Source organism: Crotalus tigris, unplaced genomic scaffold (genome assembly GCF_016545835.1).
Source record: "Crotalus tigris isolate CLP2741 ecotype Arizona unplaced genomic scaffold, ASM1654583v1 scf7180000024345.2110221, whole genome shotgun sequence".
In the NCBI taxonomy this organism is placed as follows: Eukaryota; Metazoa; Chordata; class Lepidosauria; order Squamata; family Viperidae; genus Crotalus; species Crotalus tigris.
Window position 1 is genome coordinate 1,116,066 of NW_024100514.1, and position 12,827 is coordinate 1,128,892.

The 12,827-nt window shown below is 38.3% G+C and overlaps 1 protein-coding gene across 10 annotated transcripts in view; it reads left to right on the top strand.

Annotated features, from left to right (window-relative positions):
* The window catches only part of TEX2 (testis expressed 2), a 102,185-nt gene that overhangs the window by 84,062 nt on the left and 5,296 nt on the right, over positions 1 to 12,827 (top strand). For all 10 annotated transcript variants that reach the window (XM_039326842.1, XM_039326848.1, XM_039326840.1 and 7 more), the window contains 2 exons: positions 6,846 to 6,971; positions 11,608 to 11,817. In XM_039326842.1, the coding sequence (XP_039182776.1) occupies positions 6,846 to 6,971; positions 11,608 to 11,817 (336 nt within the window). The remainder of the gene's footprint in view (positions 1 to 6,845; positions 6,972 to 11,607; positions 11,818 to 12,827) is intronic.

Sequence of the window (12,827 nt, forward strand, 5' to 3'; positions counted from 1 at the left end):
TTTTGTATTTTTGTATTTTATTCTATAATCTAATAAAATGTTACAAACTGTATTAAAAAAAGGAAAAAAGCACCGGTTTTACTCCTCTTTTTATATCATCTCTCCTCTCCCCCCTCCTCCTTTTATATCCTTTCCTCTCTGTCCCTCCTCCTCCTTTTATATCCTCTCTTCTCTCTCCTCCTCCTTTTATATCTTCTCTTCTCTCCCCCTCCTCCTCCTTTTATATTCTCTCCTCTCTCTCTAACTCCTCCTTTTATATCATCTCTCCTCTCCCCCTCCTCCTTTTATATCTTCTCTCTCTCCCCCTCCTCCTCCTTTTATATCCTCTCTTCTCTCCCCTCCTCCTTTTCTCTTCCAGGTGTGCTGGAAGCATCGATCAGCTGGAGCTGTGTGCTCTGATCCTGGGCTCTCAGCAGAGCTCCGGCAACACTGCAGCTCCAGCTGAATCTCCCCCAGGCTTCTTTGCCACTGCCGCGGCTTCAGCTCATCCACTTTTACCATTTTTTTACACTTTTTTTTTATAGTGCATTTCACCAGATGCCGAAGTACCACCAGTGGTATGCATGCCACGGGTTGAAAAGCCTTGGCCTATAGAATGTGTTTAAGACCTCTGCCTTAACCATCCCAGCAAACTGACTCTAAAATATAGCATATTGGGCAGTGGAATGTATATACAGACCCAATTCAAATTTCAACTAGCCACAAAATGCAACAAAGAATTTTTCTTCTCCCTTCCTTCCGTTTCCTTATCATCTCTAGTTCTGGCCTGTGCTTACTTTTGGATGAGATTTTAAATTCTCAGATGTGTTTGGTCCTTTTGTCTTGCTGTTTGCTGTTTTCCTGCTGAAAGACCCATTTATCAGCCTTGCAGGAAGATGGGCAAACTGCAGTAAAGCTGACATACATAGAGCCTACCTTAAATGGAAGAAAAGATATTTTGCTGCTGGCATAGCTCCCAAGCTCTTAGAAAAGAAGTATTGCTACAAAATGTGGCTGAGACTCAAGGCATGCAGATGTACAACGATCAATGAACATGTTTACATTCTGTTTTAATAAAAGCTGAAATAAACAGGTTGTATTTATGAATTGTGACTAATTTTTAAACTATTTTTTTCTATTGGATCCTTCTCTGTTGATTTCATATTTTAGTTGACTCGCTTACCCTGTTTATGTTGACACCAGATGTAGCTGATTATACCTTTCACATAATTCTGCAATGGTATATATTTTTTGCCTCCCCCTTCCCCCAAAATGGTTGAGCTCCGTGTATATTTTAAAAAACTAAAAACTGGTCAGCTATATATTTTAATTTATGTTTTCATAATCAGTGTATGGGATATTTTAATAATAGTCTAGATTACACTATATGACTTAACAAAATGCACTTTTTAAAAAGGTCGGCTAATTCTGTTTATTTCATGCTGGCCAAATGAAGTATCTTAATAGAAATTAGCCAGAAATTATTCTGTACTGTCTCTTCTCTAACTTAACACTTATTCTTATTTCCCCTTCATTTCCTTTTCTTTTCTTTCTTTCTAATATTTGGATTCGTCAATCTGGGATTTTTTTCTGGTGAGTGGTATGTGTCATATCATCCCATTCTGTGTACTGTTGATTCTGTTAGTGCTGTAACATTCAGAAGGTTTTCTCAAATGCATCAGTTGAATTTGAAGGGCTTTTTTCCTTTCCCTATTGTTGAAACCACTGTTCAGTGCATATGCTACACAATCTTTGTGTGGAGAGGTCAGTTCTTTGAAACCAGTATATCTTGATAGTTAGCTTTAATGCGCTTGCGGTTGCCTTCTCAAATACTTGATCAAACTTGTATGATTTCCACACTTCATAGTTATATGCCCTGGATACTACCGGTAGTTCTAGCTGGAATCACTGCAACAGCTTCTGAAGTAATAGAGAAAGGGGAGTCTTAAAGGGATATATTTTCTTTCCACAGTTCTTGAAATGTCTGAAGTACATCTGCCTGTGGGGGTGTCGAGAGATGGAGAAATGTGCTCTCTAGATTTGGAAGCAAACATTACTTATTACAAGTAGTAATTCTCTAATACTACTGATACTGCTTGAAGACGGTGCAGACACAACTCTAGTGTGTCTAATATCTAGCGTATTCCCATCTGCAGTGTAAAGCAGCAAATCTGGAAAAATTGAGACATGGGTAGAATGATAAATATGAATGCTTCTAACTTTGGAATGGTTTTTTTAAAGATCTTTCGGAGCTAGCCTTCTAAATCTGCAAATAAAACCATGTGATAAATCATAAAGGTGCCAAAGTGCCCATAATAATGCAGTTTCAATGCTATTTTGGTCTAATATTATTAGAAAATCCTATGAATAGCCCTTTTCTTCATGGTTGTGTGCTTATGGCCAGATATGTTTAAGTATTTTATCACAGGACACTGCTTTTCCTTCTTTATGGTTTCAAAGAGAAATTTGAACATTTATCAGAAGGCTTGTAGCATTTTTTCCTGCTATTATAGATTTCATCAGAATGAATTAAAAGATAAGCGGTGAATGCTCCAACACTGGAAGTTTTTAAGAAGAAACTAGACAGCCATTTGTCCGAAATGGTATAGGGTTACCTGCCTGAGCAGGGGGTTGGACTTGATGACCTCCAAGGTCCCTTCCATCATCATCATCATCATCATCATCATCATCATCATCATCATCATTATTATTATTATTTAACATCATGGCATTTATTTCCTGCCTTTTCCTTGGAAGCTCAACACAGGGTATATGGGATTCTTCCTTAATTAAATTCTATTCAACAATAACCCTATGAGGTAGATTGTGCTGAGGGGGGGGGGAGAGAGAGAGAGAGCTCTGTGGCTGAAGGTGAATTGGAACTTAGCTGTTTGAAGCACAAAATTGAAAGCTGTGGCATTCGTTTTATCCTTGGTTTAAAACACAAGATCATAACACAGATTGCCAACAGTCATGACAAAAGCAAAATAATTTGATAAGATTGGTAATGGACTTCCTACTGTTTTATAGCAAAAAATATAAGAAAGTGATCATTTTAGAAAAATCTACATAAGCAGTTCCTGAAACTCCAGACTACCTTTATTATCTGCAGTGGCTATGACTTCCTATTAAATCTAATCTAGTGAAAAGAAGAATGTGGAATCCTTAAAAAAATGACCAAGAGCTCTGCTCTGGGTGGATTAGAATGGTGAGAATGTTGCTGCCCTAGTTGAAAGTTACTGGAGTCTATCATGTCAATCTTTCTGGAAAAATTCTGGAGAGTGGGAAAGTATTCATAGCAATCTATAAAAATTAGCAGGCTGTTCTAGATTACTTGTTTTCCCAGGCAGCTAAAGGAACATTTGTCAAACTGTGTGAGATACAAAAATCTGAGTTAATTTCTAAGACAGAGGAAGCTAATGATGACATGTGTGACTTTATCATTATCCTCAGGTTGTAACAAATCAGACATTAGGATGCAAATACAGTGGTACCTCGGTACTCATTGTTAATTGGTTCCAGGAGGCATGGTGAGTATAAAAAATGATGAGTACCAAACAAATTTTTCCCAATAAGGAATAATGTAAATGAGTCACAAGGCAGCCAACACTGACAAATTCTATGTTGTGCATTGAGTACTGAACAAATGATGAGTACCAGGACAAAATTTTCACATCAAAATGAGTTGAGTACCAAATTCGATGAGTTTCAAAGCTGTTGAGTGCCAAGGTATCACTGTACTTAATGGTACCATTTGAGTGGTGATCACCATGTCTGCATCCATCATTTTCACGTTACTGTAGTTTGCTGTGGAACGATGGAGTTTTTGATCATATAATAATAATAATAATAATAATGATGATGATGATGTTGGAAGGGACCTTGGAGGTCATCTAATCCAATCCCCTGCTCAGGCAGGAAACCCTATACCATTTCAGACAAATGGCTGTCCAGTTTGTTCTTAAAAACTTCCAGTGTTGGAGCATTCACCACTTCTGGAGGCAGGTTGTTCCACTGGTTAATTGTTCTCACTGTCAGGAAGTTTCTCCTTAGTTCTACGTTGTTTCTCTCCTTGATTAGTTTCCATCCGTTGCTTCTTGTCCTGCCTTCAGGCACTTTGGAAAATAGCTTAATTCCCTCTTCTTTGTGGCAGCCTCTGAGATATTGGAACACTGCTATCATGTCCCCCCTCGTCCTTCTCTTCATTAAACTAGACATACCAAATTCCAGCAGTCTTTCCTTATATGCTTTAGCCCAGTGGTTCTCAACCTATGGGTCGCGACCCCATTTGGGGTCGATCGACCATTTTTCGGGGGTCGCCAAAGGCGGTGATCCACCATTTTCTCCCCTCCGGGGGCGCCGCCGCACATGCGCGCCGCGTATGGGGGCGGCGCCGCGCCTCCGGGGGCCTTGCCGCGCATGCGCGTTGCGCATGGGGGCCGCCGCGCATGCGCATAACGTTTGTGTGACGGGGGTCGCCGTCACACAAACGTTGAGAACCGCTGCTTTAGCCTCCGGTCCCCTAATCATCTTTGTTGCTCTTCTCTGTACTCTTTCTAGAGTCTCAACATCTTTTTTATATCGTGGTGATCAAAACTGGATGCAGAATTCCAAGTGTGGCTTTATATAAAAAAATATAATTTTTGTGTGAAACACTGATCAGATTGGTATAGAACTTTTGGAGAAATGGCAGGATACAGAAAAAAATGGTCTTTAGGCCTCTCTTCTTTAGGACTTCCAGAGGGTTAGGGTTAGGATTATTGTCTTCATGCAGTGAGGATTTTAATTTTTCCTTTGATGAGCATTTGTGGACTCCAGCAACAATTTGACCTCCCCAAATATTACCAAGGTCATTTTTCCATTTGCTGTTCCAAATCTTTGGGCTTTTAGGAATCAGTTCTCTCTTGTGACAGTTTGATTACTTTTAAGGGGGGAATTAAAGGCCTTTGTATTATATGTGGTTGTTGCATTTGTTTTAATTCTAAATATTTGGCTTGTTAAGTTGTGAACTAATTTTACTGGATAGCACTTTCTGACCAGTTTTTCTTTGGGTCTGGGATGCACCTTGATCAAGAATTTAAAATTCTGTAAAGCAGGGACTCCCAACCCCCGATGCGTGGACTGGTACCAGACAGTGGCATGCCAGCAACTGGTCTGCACAAACAAGCAAAGCCCCATCCATGGGATGCACACAAAACCACGCTCCTTCCGGTCTGCAGAAAAACCTCTCTCCACATAACCGGTCCCTGGTGCCCAAAATTTGGGGACCTCTGTTATAAAGGACGAAAGAAAAAGGAGATTCTCTATTTATAACACTGAAGCATAAAGCAAACAAAAAGTAACCATTTATTCCCAGGGCCTTGTACAAGAGGCTACATACATGTTATGTACAATACATAACAACAACATGTTAAATAAAGCAATAAAGCTTTTTCAGGAGGGATCAATGGGTGGATGGGGAACTTCTTAAACTACTTCTTATTTAGTGTTATCTATTTCAAACTGTCCCTCTTGCCACTTTTATCCAATCAACCAAAGGGAAAACTATATTGGGGCATTATGGGTGGCAGAAGAGATTATTGGCAAGGAACAGTTTTATAATCTCTGTTGAACAATCTTTACTCTGTAGTGATTGAATTTTTAAAGAGCTGTTCTTTTTTTAAAAAAACAGATATTTATGAGGTGCATTTTGTAGTCAGCTAATAGGCAGTTGCACAGATTTTGCAAAAGCGCTGTCTCTATTACACACAAGAAAAGTAAGTCCTTTCTCAGCTGGGAAGAAGCTTGAGGTTGCTGCCAAATCAGATTTGGCTGAAGGCATTGGTCTTCTTTCTTAACTTTGCCACCTATATAACCAAGGTTTAAAGAACAATCTCTCAGGAACTGATTATGAATAGATTTCAGTCCCAGGAAAAGATGTTGATGAAATAGAGAGGTACTAAGCATTTCTCATCTTAAATCACAATTCACAATTAATGCACAATCAACTATGCATTTCTTTTTAAAGACAACTTGAACTGCAAGAGATCCTGCAAAGATGCTCTAAGCCTTATGAAAACTGTTGCTTGTTATGCTTTGCATCTGAGACTTTAATGTCTTTTGCATTTATTTGCCAAATGTCTTGCTTAAAATATTTCTGATTCCATTATTGCTAGTGGCCTAGAGTGGAGTGCAGCTAGGACTCAGCTGTGGGTGTTGGGTTAATACATTAGGTCTGTATGGAAAAGACAGTGGAAGGAATGCCTATTCTTCTGGAAGCATGCAGCACTTACAAAATCAATTCTGACTTTTCACACAGCAATTCATTTGGACCTCAGAAGCATATCCCATTACGTTTAAAAAATGAAAGTACATGCCAAGTTTCTCATCATCATCATCTTAATGTTATAATTGCCGGCATTGTATTCCATTATATTGGGAAGTTAGGTATGAAAGAGACACATCCTTATATGTCTTTAATTTATTTGACATTTCATTCAACCGCATGTAGGATACACAAGCCCATTTCCTTTTATTTTAAGCAAAGTCTGGCATAGTTGTGTTCAGAGAAAGCATACTGATGTACATTTCTACCCTTTGTCTTAACTCCAGTACACTTAAAAACAAACTGGGGGGATAGAAGTGAATGGAAGAAAGTGTCTAATTGCCTAAGGCAGGGGTAGGCAACCTTGGCTCTTTTATGACTCGTGGACTTCAACTCCTAGAATTCCTGAGCCAGCCATGCTGACTCAGGAATTCTGGGAGTTGAAATCCACGAGTCATAAAAGAGCCAAGGTTGCCTACGCCTGTCCTAAGACATAAAAATATTGTCCTGACCAATGTTAATGAAGTGTTGCTTCTGTCTTAACCTGTGTCCCTCCTTTCAGTTTCAGGCCAAGGGCATATTACCTTGCAGACAGTGATGAAGAATCTTCTAGTGCAGGATCCTCAGAGGAAGATGATGTTCCAGAAGCATCAGGAAGCGAAAAGAATTTAGTGGCAGGAGCAGAAGGGTGAGTCTTTGCTTTTAGGCAGCCGTTGGTTCAGTTTGTCTCTGGCTATTGTGTGCATTATCAACAATGGTGCATCTTTCTTCGGTGCTTAGTCATTCAATCAAAGGTATCTTCTCTATCTCTAACAATAAAAAAAATCTAGTTTTGTGTGTATGTGTGTGCGTGTGCAGGCACAAATATATACAAAATGGTTATATTATTTCACAATAGGATTGTGTAGTACTTGAATCAAAGGCAAAAGGTACTTTGGAACATACAGAAATCCTAATATAGTTCCTATCTACAATTCCTTAAAGCACTTGCAGTTTTTCCTTGGATTGTGCAATTCTGCTCCATAGCTGCAGTGCAACCCAAGGAAAAGATGTTAGGAATTACCTTGAACCTGCCTATCCAATACAAATGTCACAAGAAGGCCCAAATATAGTTCTTGCTCTATTTGAAGCGAAAACATGGACCAGACAGCAGGGCCCTCTCTGTTTTGGCCCCTGCACTTTGGAACTCCCTGCCTTGAAAGCTTTGAGTAGCCCCATCCTCCAGACACTTTGGGAAGCTGTTAAAATAATATTATATCCCTTTGCTTTGCATCAGGATGGAATGTTTCTGGGGGCCATCAGAAATCCTATTGATTGCAGGACTTTTTGTTTTCATTTTGTATTTTAAATCTCTTAGACCATCCAGAGGCTCCACATTAGGGCAATTTACAAAAACTGAGAAGTCAATCAGTCAATAATAGCAACATGATTGGTTTAATGAGTTGTAGAGATATATTATGTGTTTGCCTCAAATGCCCTGAAAACATGGTACAATGTCTCAAATTAAATTCGATCTAAATAGGATATTTAGGCTAACTCTATAAATGTTTCAATGTTTGCAGTCTACATTTATCATTTTAATGCTTTTGGTGATTCAGTTTTCAGAGTGCCAATTTTACTGGCCATATCATCTGGAAATAATTAGATACTTGTTATTACAGTAATCCAAATGGCCTTGTCTTATTGAGCGATTCTTAATTATATTTGCTAATTAGTAGAAAAAATATAAGGGATATGAGGCAGCCCTGTTTATTTCATATGTGGTATTTATAAATTTATAACTCATCATGTAAATTATCTGGTTTTGCAGATGGCTGTTTTCTGCAGTTATTGGATAAAAGATTTAGAATGAATTAGGTCTAAGAAATAATTATGATCATGATATTATGATACAATTATGATTATGATATTTTCATGTATACACCAGCTTATTTTACAGTTAACAAACACATTCAGTGTGTAAGGACATCCAACTTGTATATTTCAAGTGCTACCGAGAGAGGAGAATAGTACAGGCTGAATGAAATATAGTTCTTTAATCAAAAATAAATGTTTCATGAACCAGAGGAACAAGACCAGACTGAATTGAAGACAAATATGTTAGAGCAAATATGGAGATCTGGGTTACCAGGGCGACAACTTAATGACCGTAAATGGGCCAATTCCTCTGGAAAATTGATCACTAGATGGTCTCCTTTGATTCAAGTAACATGCACAAGAATGAAGGGAGAGCCATCTGATGATCTAAAGGCATTGGTATGGAAGTCTGGTTGGCATAAAAAGAAAGCTAGAGTTAGATTTAAAAAATGGGGTCTTTGGATTTATTAGAGAGCATCCTAAAGTTTTAACTAATGGGCTGAAGGGAGATTTTGAGATGAGGGGAAATATGCTTATTAGAGTTAGCTATTGTTGGAAAATGATAAAAAATAAGGGATTAATTGGCCAATACTGAGGATTTAGATTTATAAGGGAAATGAGAATTAATTATTAGAGAATAGCTTCGAATTATTGTTTAGCCCAGATAACACAGACGATGGATTTGAGACAATGAAGGATACTCTATTAGTAAACAGTGATGTATCAGGATGAGAAATAGAAAATGTTTATGAAATAAAATAAGAATATATCCAAGTAAGTAATAGGTGTATTTTAGATATTATAATTTTTATATAGTGAAATAAAGGAAATTTGGGTTACCCGAAATTTAAACACTATGGATATTAAAGATTAAATTGGAATATTATAATTAAAAATTAGGCAAAATTTAATACAGGTTATGAATATGTATAAGTAAAAATATAATGATGAATGCTTTAACTGAGCTTGTTAAAATTAGAAATTTACTAGCTTAAATATGATATAGCAAATGTTAAGGAAAATAAAGAAGGGATTTTTTTTGATGATGTAACCTGAGATTTTGTTATTGTACTACTAATTACCCAATCACCACGTTGCTTTCCAAATACTTAAATATAAAACTAATAAAAACTTGTTATAAAAAAAAAATAAAAAATAAACATTTCATGGATTTTTCTGAATTGCTGGTTAGCTGATGTCTGAAAATGTCTGTATGTTAATGCAAACAAACATTTGAAATGTTTCTTTGGACTAGCATAGAGATCAGTGCAGCTTCTCAGCAAGATTATAAATAATTTAGCAACTGTAACAGATGATCGAAGTTGCAGAAATAATTATTTTCCTATAGCTATTATTAAGTCTTTACTTAAGAGAAAGATTGTTCTGCTTTATCTGTTGCAGAAAAGATGATCCCTTTTTTTTACATTTCAGTAGAGAGGATTTGTTGCTGCTGTTATTTAATAATAAGGTAGTAGTAATAATAGTTGATTCTTGCCAATCAACTGCAGGTCATCCAAAGATTAATCAATAGATTTAATAGACCTTTGGGTGCATAGATTATGTTTAGCATCATTGTCCAGTTTCTAGCAGGCATAGCTTATTTATTTTCAGAAAAATGACTGACTTTTCTTTTAATTACAGTCTTCCTTTATTTTCTTATATCTATAATAATAATAATAATAATAATAATAATAATAATAATGTTGGAAGGGACCTTGGAGGTCATCAAGTCCAACCCCCTGCTCAGGCAGGTAACCCTATACCGTTTCAGACAAATGGCTGTCCAGTTTCGTCTTAAAAACTTCCAGTGTTGGAGCATTCACAGCTTCTGGAGGCAAGTTGTTCCACTGGTTAATTGTTCTAACTGTCAGGAAGTTTCTCCTTAGTTCTACGTTGTTTCTCTCCTTAATTAGTTTCCATCCGTTGCTTCTTGTCCTGCCTTCAGGTGCTTTGGAAAATAGCTTGACTCCCAATTCTTTGTGGCAGCCCCTGAGATATTGGAATACTGCTATCATGTCCCCATCGTCCTTCTCTTCATTAAACTAGACATACCCAATTCCAGCAACCGTTTCTTATATGTTTTAGCCTCCAGTCCCCTAATAATCTTTGTTGCTCTTCTCTGTACTCTTTCTAGAGCCTCAGTATCTTTTTTACATTGTGGTGACCAAAACTGGATGCAGTATTCCAAGTGTGGCCTTACCAAGGCATTGTAAAGTGGTATTACTACTTTACATGATTTTGATTCTATCCCTCTGTTAATGCAGCCTAGCACTGTGTTGGCTTTTTTGGCAGCTGCAGCACACTGCTGGCTCATATTTAAATGATTGTCCACTAGGACTTCGAGATCGCTCTCACAGTTACTACTATTGAGCAAGATATCCCCTACACTATACCTGTACATTTTGTTTTTCTTGCCCAAATGCAGAACCTTTTTTTCACCATTGAATTTCATTTTGTTGGATAGTGCCCAGTGTTCAAGTCTGTCCAGATCCTCCTGTATCCGAAGCCTGTCTTCTGGAGTGTTGGCTATTCCTGCCAGCTTAGTGTCATTTGCAAATACAAATCTAACATTTGTATTCCCCAGCTCTTGCCAACCTAACAGTTTGGAAACATGCAAATGCGAGTAGATAAATAGGTACCACTATAGTGGGAAGGTAACAGCACTCTGTGACATCATGCTGCTCACATGACCGTGGAAATGTCTTCAGACAGCGTTGGCTCAGAGATGAGCAGCGGCCCCTACAGTCAGCAACGAGTAACAGACTAAAATCCCCAGAGGCTCCTTTTTTTTAACATTTATAGTCTGCATTTCTAATCCACTGGAATCCATGCCAAGTAACAATCAAACCTAAAGGTGCAGCAAAACCATAATATAAAAAGTTGAGAAAAATAATACTATAAGGAAAAATCCAGAATTCGTGCACTCTCTTGCTAAATCCTTGAATTTGCAGTTTGGGGTTGAAAGGTCCACTGCAGCTAGGTAAGCCACCTGTTTGGTCTGAGCTCTCAAACATTTGGCAGAAATCCCAGCAGCATATAGGACAGGGTTGCTGGCTGAGGAATTCTGGGAGTTAAAGTCCACAAGTCATAAAAGGGCCAAGTTTGAAGACCCCTGATATAGGACTATCCAAGAGTAATAGTGGACATTGGGCCAACAACTGTTCACCAAAATCCTTAATATGTGAGTTAACTAATGTCTGATTTTAAATTAGTTCTGATTTAGAGTGCAGGCACTTGTCACAGCCAGGTCTATGGATCTTTCCATTTTTATTCATGAAAACTATAAGTCTTTGCTGTCTGTGCACTTACACAACATTTCACAATCTTTAGTAGCAGACTGGCATTCTGTGCCCTTAACATGTTGTATTTTCAGCCACAGAATTACCCCCAAAGCATTAGCCTTTATTTTTTTTTAAAAGGTAGCTGAAACTCACTTAGTTGACTTCCTCTTCTTTCCTCCCTTAAAGGTATGCATCAGGGCACCGGACAAGTAAAATAATGAGATTTGTGGATAAAATTACCAAGTCAAAATATTTCCAGAAGGCGACTGAGACAGAATTCATTAAGAAAAAGATTGAGGAAGTCTCCAATACACCCCTCCTGCTCACCGTTGAGGTACAAGAGTGTAAAGGGATGTTAGCAATTAACATTCCTCCCCCACCTACTGATCGGATATGGTAAGTGCAGTTAAGAAGACTTATGATTTTGGAATCCATCATGTATAATGTGGCTCTCAAACTTATCAAGAGAGCCAAAATAATGTAGATTTCTTGTTTTTCTGAGTGGCTGTGAAAGAAATCCCTAAAACATTTTATTCTCTAGTCCAGTGGTGGTGAACCTATTTCCCAGCCTTGCCTTCTCCCCATGACACCCTCCTCACAGCAGCACTCCTGGAGAAGGATTGCCCCCGAGCATGGCCCATGCGGAGCAGTGCAGTCAAGGACATGGCAGCCAGGCAGCGTAGACAAGATTCCACCCTCATGCCCCATCGTGCACAGTTGATGCTGCGGGGTGTGGGCAGAGGGCGTGGCTGACATGGTGCTGCTGGGGGATCTGCAGTGGGCCCTGGAGGCTATGAGTGGCCCTGCGGACAAGGGGGTGGGGGCAGGGCAGAGAGTGGGGCAGGGGCGGGGCCAGTTTTTGGGCACTTGGTCTCTAAAAGGTTTGCCATCACTGCTCTAGTTCCCTAATTTCCCTTTTTTTCTCACATCCGTCCAAGATAATAATAATAAAAAAAAGCTGGACCATTTGACTAATGAACTATAAAGAATAATACAACAGAAATGTAGTTTGAGGTCATACAAGAGAGCATACTTATAAAATCAAAATTGGTCTGCAGGGTGTGATCATTCTTGCAGAATTCAACAAGTATTCAGATGATTCTTAGTAAGGATCCTTTTTAGAAAATTGCAGTACCAATGTGTGAGTCATAAGCGACAGTCTGACATGTACCATTTTATTCAGGGTTAAATAAGTTAATTCTGAGACAAAGTGTGTGGGATTTTGGCGTTAATTCCTATGAACAGTTACTGACAAAGATAATGGAACTGGATGTTATTTTAAATTGCTGTGTGATTGAATTACTCTTCTGTCCAAAAAGAGATCTTTTGTAAAAATGTACAATTCCATTTCTTATTATGCATTTTGTAAACTTCCAGAAACTGAGAAGCTACAAAGCTTAGCAATG